Genomic DNA, 12,285 nt, shown 5'->3' with positions numbered 1-12,285 from the left:
TTGACGCCAATACCATTTTCCAATGTAATTTTAGCCCGAAAATAATAAAAAAAAAGAGAGAAAGCTTTTCGCCACATAAAATACTAACGACACCTTAATGTCGCATTAGTTTCCTGGGCGTGTCATAAAATTTTATGTGGCGTCTGGCCCTAAATTCTGCTCCGACGCCTCGAGCCAACTAGAGAGGAGCAGTGACTCTTTAAAGAGCGAAACTTTTGCCCATAAATAATTATTAATACCTTCGGGTTGTCCCCCTTTCCAGCTGGGTCTTTGGCGAATTCCTGTGCCGCATGTACCAGTTTGTGCACTCCCTGAGCTACACGGCCTCGATTTTCATCCTGGTCGTCATCTGCATGGAGCGATACTTTGCCATCGTGCATCCCATTACCTGCAAGCAGATCCTGACAGCAGCTCGTCTGAGGGTGAGTATTAATTAGTGCTAAAGAAAATGTATAACAAATATATTTAAATTAGCCTGAAGACCTTAAGGAGTATCTATTTTTAGTACCCGAAAATGAGCCTTTTCTCTTTTCTTTTACCATTAAATTGGTGAGCCCATTTTCACAACTTTGATAACTCATTTTAGCCACAATTTGCAAGTTAATGAAACTTATTTAACCAAGCACGCACCCACAAAAAATATTATATATATAATAATGTTGCCCGAAAGGCTTAATAAGCCGTGGGCATGACTTTGTGGCTGCGAAAACTTTTTGGTAGAATACCCAACCGACACACTCTCCTTTCAGCCAGACAAATGAAACAATTTGGTAAACTAAAAATGCGTTTTGTTAATGCCAATGGCTCCTAATTAAACTACAAGAGACAAGAGAAAAGACAACGAAATGGGACGGACATCCATTAACATGCAAATTTTGTGTGTTCATTTGCCATTTAACAAATTGTTTGCGTGTTTTTGGCTTGAAGACAAAACAAACTTGACGAGAGTGCTTGTCTTTTGCAGATGGTCATTGTCACTGTGTGGATCACATCGGCGGTTTACTCCACGCCCAAGTTTGTCTTCAGCAAGACCATCAAGAATATTCACACCCAGGATGGGCAGGAGGAGGAAATTTGTGTGCTGGACCGCGAGATGTTCAACTCCAAGCTGCTGGACATGATAAACTTTGTGCTGCTCTACGTGATGCCCTTGCTGGTGATGACGGTGAGAGAATTCAATAATTAAATTAATGTTTAAAGAAACCTGAACTTTTCACTACAATTTAACCTTTTTCAAGAGCTATTTATATTCCATTTCAGTCCAAAAAGTGTCCCCACTCTGTCTTGAATTCGCTTTAATGACATCAACTCGATTGCTTTTGAATTGCAGGTCCTTTACAGCAAAATCGCCATCGCTTTGTGGCGCAGCTCGCGCGGCCTCACGCCGCATGTGGCCCAGCATCAGCACCACCAGCATCAGAATCAGCATCAGCAGGTGCAGTCGGGACAATCTGGGCAGGACAATGGTATGGGTCTGCACAACAGCATGTACCATCATCAGCATCACCATCACCATCACCACATGAACCCGCACCAGCACCACCAGCTGTCATCGGCGGCGACAGCATCGGCGGCGGCGGCATCCACAGCGGGGGCTGGAGCCGGAGCAGGCGTAGGAGGAGGTGGAGCAGTTGGTCCTGGCTCGTCACTCGCTTCCGCCGGCAGCAGCACTACGTCCTTGTCACGTAAACAGAGCAGTAAATATGAGAAGCGTGGCGTCAGCATCACAGAGAGTCAGGTGAGTTTCCGTGAAAACAATGCTCCTGAACGGGGGAAAAATAAAATAAAAGCGAAAGTCAAGCGGGTTGGAAAAATATTTAAAGGCTATGCACTTGGGAAAAGTAATAGTTTTATATTGAAATCTTAGTTAATAAGTGTATAGTGTATAGTGTATAGTCAAGTGTAGACTTTTAACGAGATGAATCGAAAAATAAGAAAGTATACCTATAATTTTAATTTAATTTATAAAGAACTTAAGTTCCCAGTGTACAACAGTTCGTGTAACCCCGTTAATATCCTCGTAAATATGCAGAAAGCGAAGCCAAAGCTTTGTTCACTAATTGCTTGAAACAAGGCCGAAGCAGTTTAAACTCAGTTTTTCGTGGGGTCGTGGCCCAGGCTCTAAATCACCAAAAGCCTGGCTGTAATGTTCCAGGAAGCTGTCATCGATTCAGCCATATTCCGCCGATAATTTATTAGATACAAAAGTAGCTCCAGTAGCGGTAATAGGTTTTGAGAAATCAGCTAGTCGTAAAAACTTTGTCCTGGCAACTTTGCGGGCCAAGTGGCCAGGTCAGCTCTACGGAGCAGGTGTCAATGCACATTAAGGCCAACGCTGAACTGGCCACAAAAGCGAGTGGCTAGTGGCCTGACAGCTGCTTGGTAAATGAAAAAATAAAAGAAAAAACTGCAAGTGAGAGGGCAAAAGTTATCGCAAAAAATATTTTGCCATTATTGGTGGCCGGACACCGTGGCGTATACGTTATTTTTCGCTTTTATTGAGCATCTGACAGGAGCTTTGCCGTGCAGCTGCAAGCTCGATTGCATTTTCTGTCAGGAACATAAAATAGAGTAAAAGATTACCCAATCGAACATTGGGCATCGATCACGCTTAGTTTTAGACATATTTTAGATGGAAATGCAGATATATTTTTGAGAGAAAATTTCTGAAAAACATTCGAGCTGTCGAGCTGTCAGTGCTTTGGCAGGAGTTTTTTAATGGAATATTGAATATTTAGAGTTTAGCCTTAAAATAAATATTTTAAATTATTTATAGGTACCCTTAAGTCTTATTAATATATTTGAGGTTCTCTTTAATACCTTTAAGCACAGCACAGTGAACACTTTTCGATAACCTCTATACGAAAACTAATTTACTCTTATTCCCCCCGATAACTATTTAACTATCTTTCTGTTGAACTTTTCTCTCTCTCTCTGTGCCTTTCGTTTGATCCATAATAAAACACCGTATTTGGTTCCCCCTTCTCTACCAACCAATCCACCAATTACCATCACAACACACAACACCACACCAAATTAGCTTGATAATTGCAAGGTAGGTATCACCGAGTACCTCTAATCAATAGCTCCATCCATCTGCGTTGCGCGTCGAAACTAATGCTATTTTCCATGTAACTCTGTGCAGGTGTCCCTGGAGGCCGATCGTCCCATTGTGAGCGCCTGCCGCAAGACGAGCTTTTACCACCACTCCCATGCCCATCATCAGCGGACAACGGGTAATGTCGCGGGTGGTGGCAGTGGGATGGGTGTGGCCGGAGCCACCCACATGTCCCACTCGTCCAGTAATGTCCTACGCGCCCGGCGCGGCGTCGTCCGCATGCTGATAATATTCGTGCTGACATTCGCCCTCTGCAATCTGCCGTATCATGCCCGCAAAATGTGGCAATACTGGTGAGTATTCCACAGGACATTGAGAGAAAAAGCGGTTTTGTATGAAGTGTGGAAAGAGAGAGACTTAACAGGGATTTTTTTTTAGAGATATGGGTTGTTTTGGGTTTTTTTAATATTTTTTAACTTGACTTTAACCTTTTTAAGACTCTGCTTTGCTTTTATATTTTCTAGTCATAAAAATGCAATTTTTGACTTAATAATATTGATTTTTATAGTTTAAGAACCCTTTTCAAATGATATATAAATTTTAAAGATTTTTTTCCAAGTGCTCTGTCACCTCAATCGCTGCATTCATCACTCCACTCTGACTCGGCACAAACAATATTTTATACCGTCAGCCCGGCAGGCATTTGCATATTCCGCCGATAGTCGGGGAAATTAACATCTGCGAGTGTGCTGATAAAGCCGAGATAGCTTCCTGCCGGAATCGAGGCTGGTAAACAATTAAGTCATCAATTGGGATTCCTCGCAATCTGCCGGCTTTACCCTCATTTGCCAATTTCCTTGGGCTAAATCGATTTTAAAGCACTCGGGCTATGTGCATACCTACCCCATCTCCATTCCCCTTTCCAAACCCAAACCAAATCCGATTGCGTAAGATTCCCATTCTTCGTGGCCTTTGAAAGGTGTGCCAACAAAGATCCAGCTGGACTTTCCCTTTTCGGCCAGCAGTTCCGCTTCCGGTGAGGCATTCAAAAGTGGGTGAAATTCTCTCCAAAATAGGAAGGAGGAGGAGCCTCTGTTGGCTTAATACGTGGGCGGTGTTTTCGAATTGCCTGGGCGGTGGCATAGCTGTTTGCCAACAAAAGGGAGATAATTGCTCCTTGGTTAAGCTTAATAGCTGATTACAGCCACAGCGTAAAAGGAACCTATTTCTAAGGAAGTTTAAGGGCAGGGGATAATATTAAAGACTGTAAATATATATTAGCTCTTTAAAGATCCTAGGTTTTATTTAAAAGAGATAAACGTGTTTCTAAATCATATTAAAAATATAGGAAAAGGTTCTATGGCTCTAAAAATAAAAACAATTAGGGAAAAGGGTCCCATTTCACATCAATTCCTTGAACTAAATGATTATAAAACATACATATCGGCTGTCCCATCAACTGGTCAGCTTTTTAACAAGGCTCCACACTCTTTCAAGATATTTTCCAGATAATCCCTTTGTATTCTTTTCTATGAATAAAGAGTTGCGACAAAAATAGATCAAAAGTTGGGTGCCAGATTAACCCAAAGGATAAAAAAGCAACCAACCGTTATGGACAGGAATTCAATGGACATACACACACTCTTCTTAATTACGGTTTTATTTCTGGGAATCTCTGATGCAGCAGCAAAATGTCAAGAAATTCCATTAGCCACAATTACGACACATAAAACGGCAGTTCGAAAGGGAAAAAGTCGGAATCAAATTGGTCAAACGCAACCGTATAGACACTTCACAGATTGGCAGTCTTTTTCGGAGTATATGACAAATGGCTTAATAAAAGATTCACAAGGCTTTAAAAAATTCTTTTAATTCAATGCGACAACGTAGAGTTTTTCTCCTACATTTTTCTCTTATTTTTATCTGTTGGCTTGTTTTCTTTGTGTTCCGGCTGAGTGGGACTAGTCCGGCTTAACGTGGCCATTATGTGGCAGATTATGGCCATGTGGGTGAGGAGAGGGACAATTTTTCACCCGCAGCTTGGGCATGGTCGATTCCTATGAATAAATAAAAATAAGAGAGCCGGAGAGCTGGTCAAGTAAACAACAAGTCGGAAATAAATCTCAATTATGGCACTGTCAGGAAAATACTTTGGCCAGAAATCAAATTGAAACATTTATCGTTTTTGTGCAAAAATAACCAGGAATTGCAGTTATTTTTCCCTCTAGACTGAGAACAAATTCCCCAAAGTGCAACGTGGCAAATCTGTGAAGAGCTGTTTAATTAAAGCACCTCCTAACAAAGATAAATGGCTGGTTCAGCAGGCATAGGCATCTCCAGTAATTAATCAACTTGCTGCTGGCTGAAAAATTGAGCAACTCTTAACCAGGCCAAGCTTAATTTTCTATGGGACACTCTTCAGTCCAGATGCTAAACATAGCAGCTCCCACAGAGGCATAATCATCAAATGATAACTGTCATTGCTACTCAAGGCGAACACGACCGAGTAATTGCCACGCGCTGACAATTGGATTACTTTCCCCTTGAATACTTGTACGCAGAGAGGCTACCATGGCACGTGTTCATTACTGGCTGGGTCGCCGGCTTGGGGTGATAACGATAACAACTGCCAGCAGTCGCCAACTGCGACTCATTAGACTGAGGCCGGAAGACGGTCACGATCCAGGGCCACCCCATGGAGTCCGGGTTGCCTTTAATGTGATGTCCCCGATTCGGTTTGCCATCTAAAACTGGGTCGGGAGGGGAGGAGAAGCGGAACTGTTGGCAAAAGGCCACTACAGGACTCAAGCATCGGCGAAAACAAAGCGAAGGCCACTCGAGTGGCCCAATCAGTTAGCCAACTCTTCTCCCAGGACTTTGCCACTTGCAAGTGCAAGCCGAATTCTCAACGAGCAACAACTCCAGGACATTTTGGCAGTTGGCTCAAAGTTTTTAGCATCTATCTAAAAGGAGGGAGAAGAAGGATTGGAGCCTCGACTATGGGATATCCGGTAGTTTTTATGTCAGGAAGGTTTTTGAAATAAGAAAATATATTGATAATTAATTTATTGAATTACTTTCTCTTGAAATTATATTTTAAGGAATTTTAAACTGAAGTTCATTTATTTATTTATCCAAAGCAATACTTTCGTTATAAATTAATTTATTTTAAAGACTTAATGATTGCCTTCACTTTGAACCTTAAAACCTGACAAAATTTGTTAACTTCTCCCAATAAGAACCCACCTAAATAATACCCTTGAACTCTCTGACTACTGAGCACCTAAAAAATAGGTGGAAAAATAATCCAGCAACATCTATTTTGCTGCTGCTTTAAATATTACTCGACAAGGCAAAGTTTTCGGTCAAAGTTTATGTTGCATACTTGCAGGCGGCGAAAAACTTTGCTCTTGGCCAAATTCCCCGCTCCATTAGGCAACTTTTTCGAGTGCCCTTTGCTCCTGTCCAGGCAAACAATACTGCCAACAGGCAGCTTAATCACCTGGACAGGTGGACAAAAAGTCTGAACCTCCGCGGAGACTGAGACTGGCAACAGCTGAACGAAAGCCGTAACGGAAGAGTTGCGCAGTCCGCGAAGGGAATTGAATTGAAGTGGATTTCTAATTAAATATATAGGACACTTTGTGACAGTACATTTCTTGCATAATTAATGGGGGCTCACTAGCGTAATTTCCTCCGGGGAATCCAGGGGAATGGCTCATGAATTTCATAGTGGAAACCGAGGGAGAGGAAAAGTTATTTTACAGCCGCATTAGAACCAGGACTGTAATATCTATTTGGGGACAGACCACAGAATGTGGAACTCGATTCCGATGTTTGGCCAACAGATGCTCATTTGCATAGCCAGAATATACACTACCAGATAGTTATTATGGTGCTTGTATATGTTCCTTTATATGCCTTTGCAGGTCACGTTCGTATCGCGGTGATTCCAATTTTAATGCGCTGCTAACGCCGCTCACCTTTCTGGTCACGTACTTCAATTCGGGCGTAAATCCCCTGCTCTACGCCTTCCTCAGTCGCAATTTTCGCAAGGGCATGAAGGAGCTGCTGCTGTGCTCCTGGAAGAAGGGCAAGGGCAAGTCCTCATCGAACTCCTCGATGCACCACAAGCGCAAGGCGCTGCAGGTGAGTGTGTAAAACCCGGAACGATGCTCCTAATGTATGAGTTAACCCAGACCACTGTCTCCTTTCCTTAGACCCATTCGCTGCCCACGGACACCACGCACATTGGCAACGAGCAGCTATGATGGCCGCGCGGCTGGAGGAGGCACCTCAGGCGCTTGGGCCGGCGCTCCTAAAGGCTGTCCCGTCCCCAAGAGGATGCCCGAACTGGCTAGCTATAATTTCATTGTGATTTTGGAGGAGCCTCTTGCCCGCTCACTTGGCCTGCGTTTAGAGTTGGCCAAATTTTAAGTAAAGAAAAAAAACCAAAAAGCAAATCGATTTGCACTGGAGAAGCCACTGCATGCTTTTCCGGGAGCATGGCTCTGCAAACTGTCAAGTTCTTAGTCTAAGTTTCTCATTTAAGTGTGATTAAATACGAACAAATAAAACGAAATGCAAAGATCATTACTGTGTGTAAATATACTTGGCACAACCCAGCCCTGCTGCATCATTGCAATTAACTTTTACAGCAGCTCGAGAGTCATAATACAAGCGGAGAAAAAGCGAGTTTAAATGGGAAATTGTTATTTAAAAAAAAAAAATTTAAGGAAATGCTCAAAGGTAATTTATATTTCTGATATATTACAAGTGTAAACTTTATTTTTATATTTTTTTAAGAGGTAATTTTTAACCAGGAATCAGTAATTTCTCTCTCTGTAAGCATCCACAAAGCAAAAATCAATCGGACTGAACTGAAAATATCCGCCACCCAAATCCTTGGCTTCAGTTTCGCGCGGTTGTCCAAATTGCAAGTTGCGTTCGCAATTTATATCCTGTTCTATCTATAGTCCTGACTGGCGATATCTGATGACAAGCGTTTTATGGTCAGCCGGAGAACACGCTTCGTTGTGGCTGCCAAAAAAAATAAAGCACAAAAAATATGACACACCGAGGAGGACAGAAGTCCTCTGTCCTCTGCGGACTGCATTAAAAATGCTCCAATTGTTGGTCCGAGTTTTGTGCTAAGCCAGCGTTTCGCATCGCCACTCTGGGGCTCGGGAAAACGCTGCAGTAAATTCTCGAGAGTCCAGGGTCCGTGGAAAACTCAATTACCAGGACGAACGCAAATTAAAAATCAAAAATCTACGTAAAAATCTCTTGAAAACCCGTTGTTTGTTTTGGCCATTTGTTTTTCTGTCTTTCTTCAGTTCATCCCGTGACCCTTTTTGGCCAAGTCTTTGTTATGCAAAGAATGATCCATAAACTGTGTCAAGTGGCGTCTGGAAAAAGGAGGAATCCCGAAACGGGTCTTCCAGTTGAGTGACTCATTCCAATGTGCGAGATTTTTCATAATTAAAGGCGACTTGAGGGACTGAGCGGAGGATTGACATAAATCATCGGGAAAGAGACGCAAAGTCGGAAAAGCGAGCCATCAAGAAGAGCAGGAACTTAAGATAAGGACTCGTGATTTATGGATTTCTTGTGTGTTTGTGGCTTTGTCTAAGCAATAAAATTAAGGGATTAAGGGGAAATCTATTAAACTGTATGGTTTTCTTAGTTATTTGTATTATTTAAATGATTTCTATATTTAATATGTTTATTTCTACTTAAATCAGAATACTGAATCCTTAGAAAAGCGTGTATATATCTGATTATTATTATAGTTTAAAATGTATAAGATTTTATATACAATAAATTTATACACAAACTTTATAAGATAATTTTCTAGCCACCACAAATGCTTTAAGTAATTTAACTAAATACCAAACATAGACAATGCTTGAAAAATTGCTGTATCTATGATTTGAATTAATAGACAATTTTAACAAAAATTCCTTAGTAATTAAAATACAACAGCTTTTGCAAACCATTTTTAAACATTTTTCGGACAAATAACATTGAGAAGAAAACTAGTTTTTGCAGATCTACTAAATATAGTTTAGGTGTTCAAGTTGCGTTTTTTTATAACAAACCATTTTGCTGCAATTTTGTTTGCTGTGAAGCACACTTTTGGGATGAGTGGGTCCATCTCTGCAGCATACTTTGAGTCTGTCTATTCTGTCCACACATTCTACCAACAGTTAAATGCTTGTAAAATCACACACAAATTTCACAAACTTATACATATGTACTTTTGCTAGGAATCACAGAACATCCCACACAACTCACCCACAATCTCCTTTGGAAAAACAGTTTATGGGGTTGCAGAGCTCCTGTTCAGCACTCCAAAGGCAAACACATCTTCAAACCAAAGATTTTTATTTGGCATTTTTCTATTTGAAATCATTGGCCAGGAACTCAGAAATGTAGGAAATGAACAATAAGGAATGATGTAGACGAGTGTCTAGATAACCAGATACCCTGTAGAAAAATATCAGTAAAAAATTTGCTACATGCTCTTTTGAAGTAAAGCGTTGGCTATAGACAGATTGCAATCATTTTATTTTTTTATATTTCTATTTTTATATATTTTTTCTTTTCCTCAAATATCCCCCTCAATGAGGAAGTATGTTATTCTTTAAAAAATGTGCAAAATTAAAAACTGCTTGTACCAAGCTCTCAGCCAAGTAAGCCGCATTGCAATGAAATCAAATTCCCTTCGAACAAATGTAAACTCTTTCAAATGTTGAAGGGGAAATTGAGAAATTGCCCAAAATAAAAATACAAGCACCAGGCTTTCAGCTTATAGAAGATGCAAACTGTCGAATGGGCTGAAAAGAAATAAAATGGAAAATCGTAGACCAAAATTCTTCATCATCATTCAAAGGGGAGTTTGATATTTGTATACATTTGAGGGGGAGTGAACGTAGGGAAAAGTGGCAATGCATTTGTGACCAGCAGGAGAACTATGGAAAGGAAAACTAGCAGAAAGAAGGTCAAAACATCAGGGAAAAAGAGAGTGAGGAAACTGAAAACGTTTGTATATATTCAAAAAAGTCTAGAGATATTTTAGGTGAGAGAAGAAAGGTCTTATAATATTAAACAATAATTATTTTTTATTTAAAAGTAATAATATAATACAAAACAATTTTTTAAAGCCTTTAAAAGCAATTGAATTATATTATTTCATTAGTTTAAAGCCTCTTCTTTAACCCCCATTAGCTATCAAGGACTCCCTAGTGAGCTGGGGACATAATTAACTCGGCGCCAATTTATGCAATAGCTTTTTAATTAAAATGCCAGTCGGCTTAACTCATTGAAACTAAACTTGCTATTTGAATATGTCATTAGTGGGAGGCATAGGGAGGTAGAGGCCACACTTCATAATTCCAGGACCGATACCGATGGAAATTAATTTCCATCGTTTGAGCCTGCAGCGAGTAAAGGGGATTACGAGTTGCTCAAGTGAAAAATTACGACACTCACCAAAGGCAATTGCAACAAAAGCAACGACGACAAGGACCAGAGTTGGGACAAGAGATGAGGGACATGTGCAAGGCGTGGACAAGGCGTGGGCTGGTGACCACCACCACACTAATCCGATTAGTTGTGTAAAAATAACAGTTAGAGCCACGGCGCTGGAGAGCGTGTACAAATTTACCTAACGGCTTATGGCAATTAGTCGAACGGGTTACACGGGATGCAACTTTGATTCGGCTTTGTGAGAGTCCGCGTCGCGTGGTGTTACGTTGCGTGGCGTTTAGACGGGATGGCGACCGTGACCAGGGCCAAGGCATTTCTATTTTTACACTAACCACTCTCTCTCTTAGTTCTGGCTTCAATCTTGTGCAAACACAAACTTTGTAAAATTTGCCTCCTCCTTTCAATTTCACAGGACGACAACTGCCAACAGGCTGAGCAGGACGAAAGTTGGCCCTTCCCTTTTGTGTGTGTGTGTGCTCTCGAAATTAATCTAAATGAAATATATTGAGTGTAATGCTAAAGACAAATAAAACTTGCTGAAAACTTTCCATTTTCCCTTACCAACCCTCTGGCTAAGAGCGATTGCATCTTGGCCCGAAAACAAGATAAATCTGCCTTACCTGTAGGAACGTCCTGCTGTGAATTGCTGTTTGCCTGGCTCTCTGATTTTTTCCTGGCCAATTTTTCTGCAATTTTTATTAAATTTGTGGGGAACAGTCTTTCTGGGGTTGAGTGAGGTGGGGTCAAGTGACCAGACAGGATGCTTGGCCAGCTGCAACTACCAGGAGTTCAGGCGAGCAGCAAGGCCACTTTTTGGTCCTGCATATATGCATGTCCACTCAAATGGTACACACCCACCTTACACTCACTTCCAGACTCGAATCCAGGCAATGACAGACAGTTATCTCGAGTGCAACAGCCGCTGAAGTTTTGCCCAAAATTTGAATGCCAACACTCACACAGACAGCAGGCAAGTTTTGCCTTTTGCTTGGAAAATTTTAAATTCGACTTATAAAGTGCTTAAGTTATTATGCTGGCCAGCAGAGCGAGCAGGCTGTTTAGCATTTCCGCTTCCGTTTGCACAGCTGCCGCACAAGGCTCCTCCTCCTCCCCCAAACTCAGTGGCAGTTTGCATTTTTCATGAGTCTCGGGCTCGGTGCAATTTTGGCTTTAAAAGTTGGTAAAATGAGCCGACAAAAAACAAAACAAACTCTCGGTCCTCCAATCCGGTAAGTGAGACCTTTTTCCCGAGTCCTAAACGGATATTTCCAGAGACCCCTGGCTGGAGTTATTATTTTAGGATGCAGCAAATTGGATTTGATTGGGTAAATTTGTTGATTTTTAATTTGACCCGAAAGCAACCCCATCTTCGAACTTAAATTAGTTAAAAAGGGACGAAGGAGACCCTGACCCGATAAGTGGGCGTTTGGTGAAAGCCTTTCCATGTTTAAATCCTTCGATCAAATAAATAAAATAAAAAATAAAAGCTTATGGCTCTGGAAATTACGCATACGCCGCATAAATCATTCGCCATAAGCCGGCAACTGGCCACCCGGAGCTGAGATGGAGAGCCTTAATTCCGCACCCGAACCTGGCCGGCGTCCGTTGAAATACAAATTGCGCGGCGGGCCGCATTAATTGCGGCCCCACGCTCACGTGTTTAACCTGATTTTAATGCAATTAAAACGAAGCGGAGGCGCACTTAATCCCTACCCCCCACGTCCTTAAATAAAAAA

The 12,285-nt window shown here is 41.4% G+C and overlaps 1 protein-coding gene across 5 annotated transcripts in view; it reads left to right on the top strand.

Annotated features, from left to right (window-relative positions):
- TrissinR (Trissin receptor) overlaps nt 1–7,651 on the top strand; it is a 32,808-nt gene extending 25,157 nt beyond the window's left edge. For 3 of the 5 annotated variants that reach the window (XM_017166088.3, XM_070283247.1, XM_070283248.1), the window contains exons 5-11: nt 263–422; nt 965–1,165; nt 1,331–1,738; nt 3,041–3,055; nt 3,146–3,411; nt 6,988–7,207; nt 7,279–7,651. In XM_017166088.3, coding sequence (XP_017021577.2) covers nt 263–422; nt 965–1,165; nt 1,331–1,738; nt 3,041–3,055; nt 3,146–3,411; nt 6,988–7,207; nt 7,279–7,329 — 1,321 coding nt within the window. In that variant the 3' untranslated portion in view covers nt 7,330–7,651. Of the gene's footprint in view, nt 1–262; nt 423–964; nt 1,166–1,330; nt 1,739–3,040; nt 3,056–3,145; nt 3,412–6,987; nt 7,208–7,257 lie in introns of all 5 variants that reach the window. The other 2 variants (XM_070283250.1, XM_070283249.1) reach the window with 2 other exon arrangements.
- The last annotated feature ends 4,634 nt before the right edge of the window (nt 7,652–12,285 follow it).

This window comes from Drosophila kikkawai, chromosome 2L, assembly GCF_030179895.1.
Source record: "Drosophila kikkawai strain 14028-0561.14 chromosome 2L, DkikHiC1v2, whole genome shotgun sequence".
Lineage (NCBI taxonomy): Eukaryota > Metazoa > Arthropoda > Insecta > Diptera > Drosophilidae > Drosophila > Drosophila kikkawai.
Note: the sequence above shows the minus strand (reverse complement) of the source record. Positions and strands in the feature narration are given on the sequence as shown.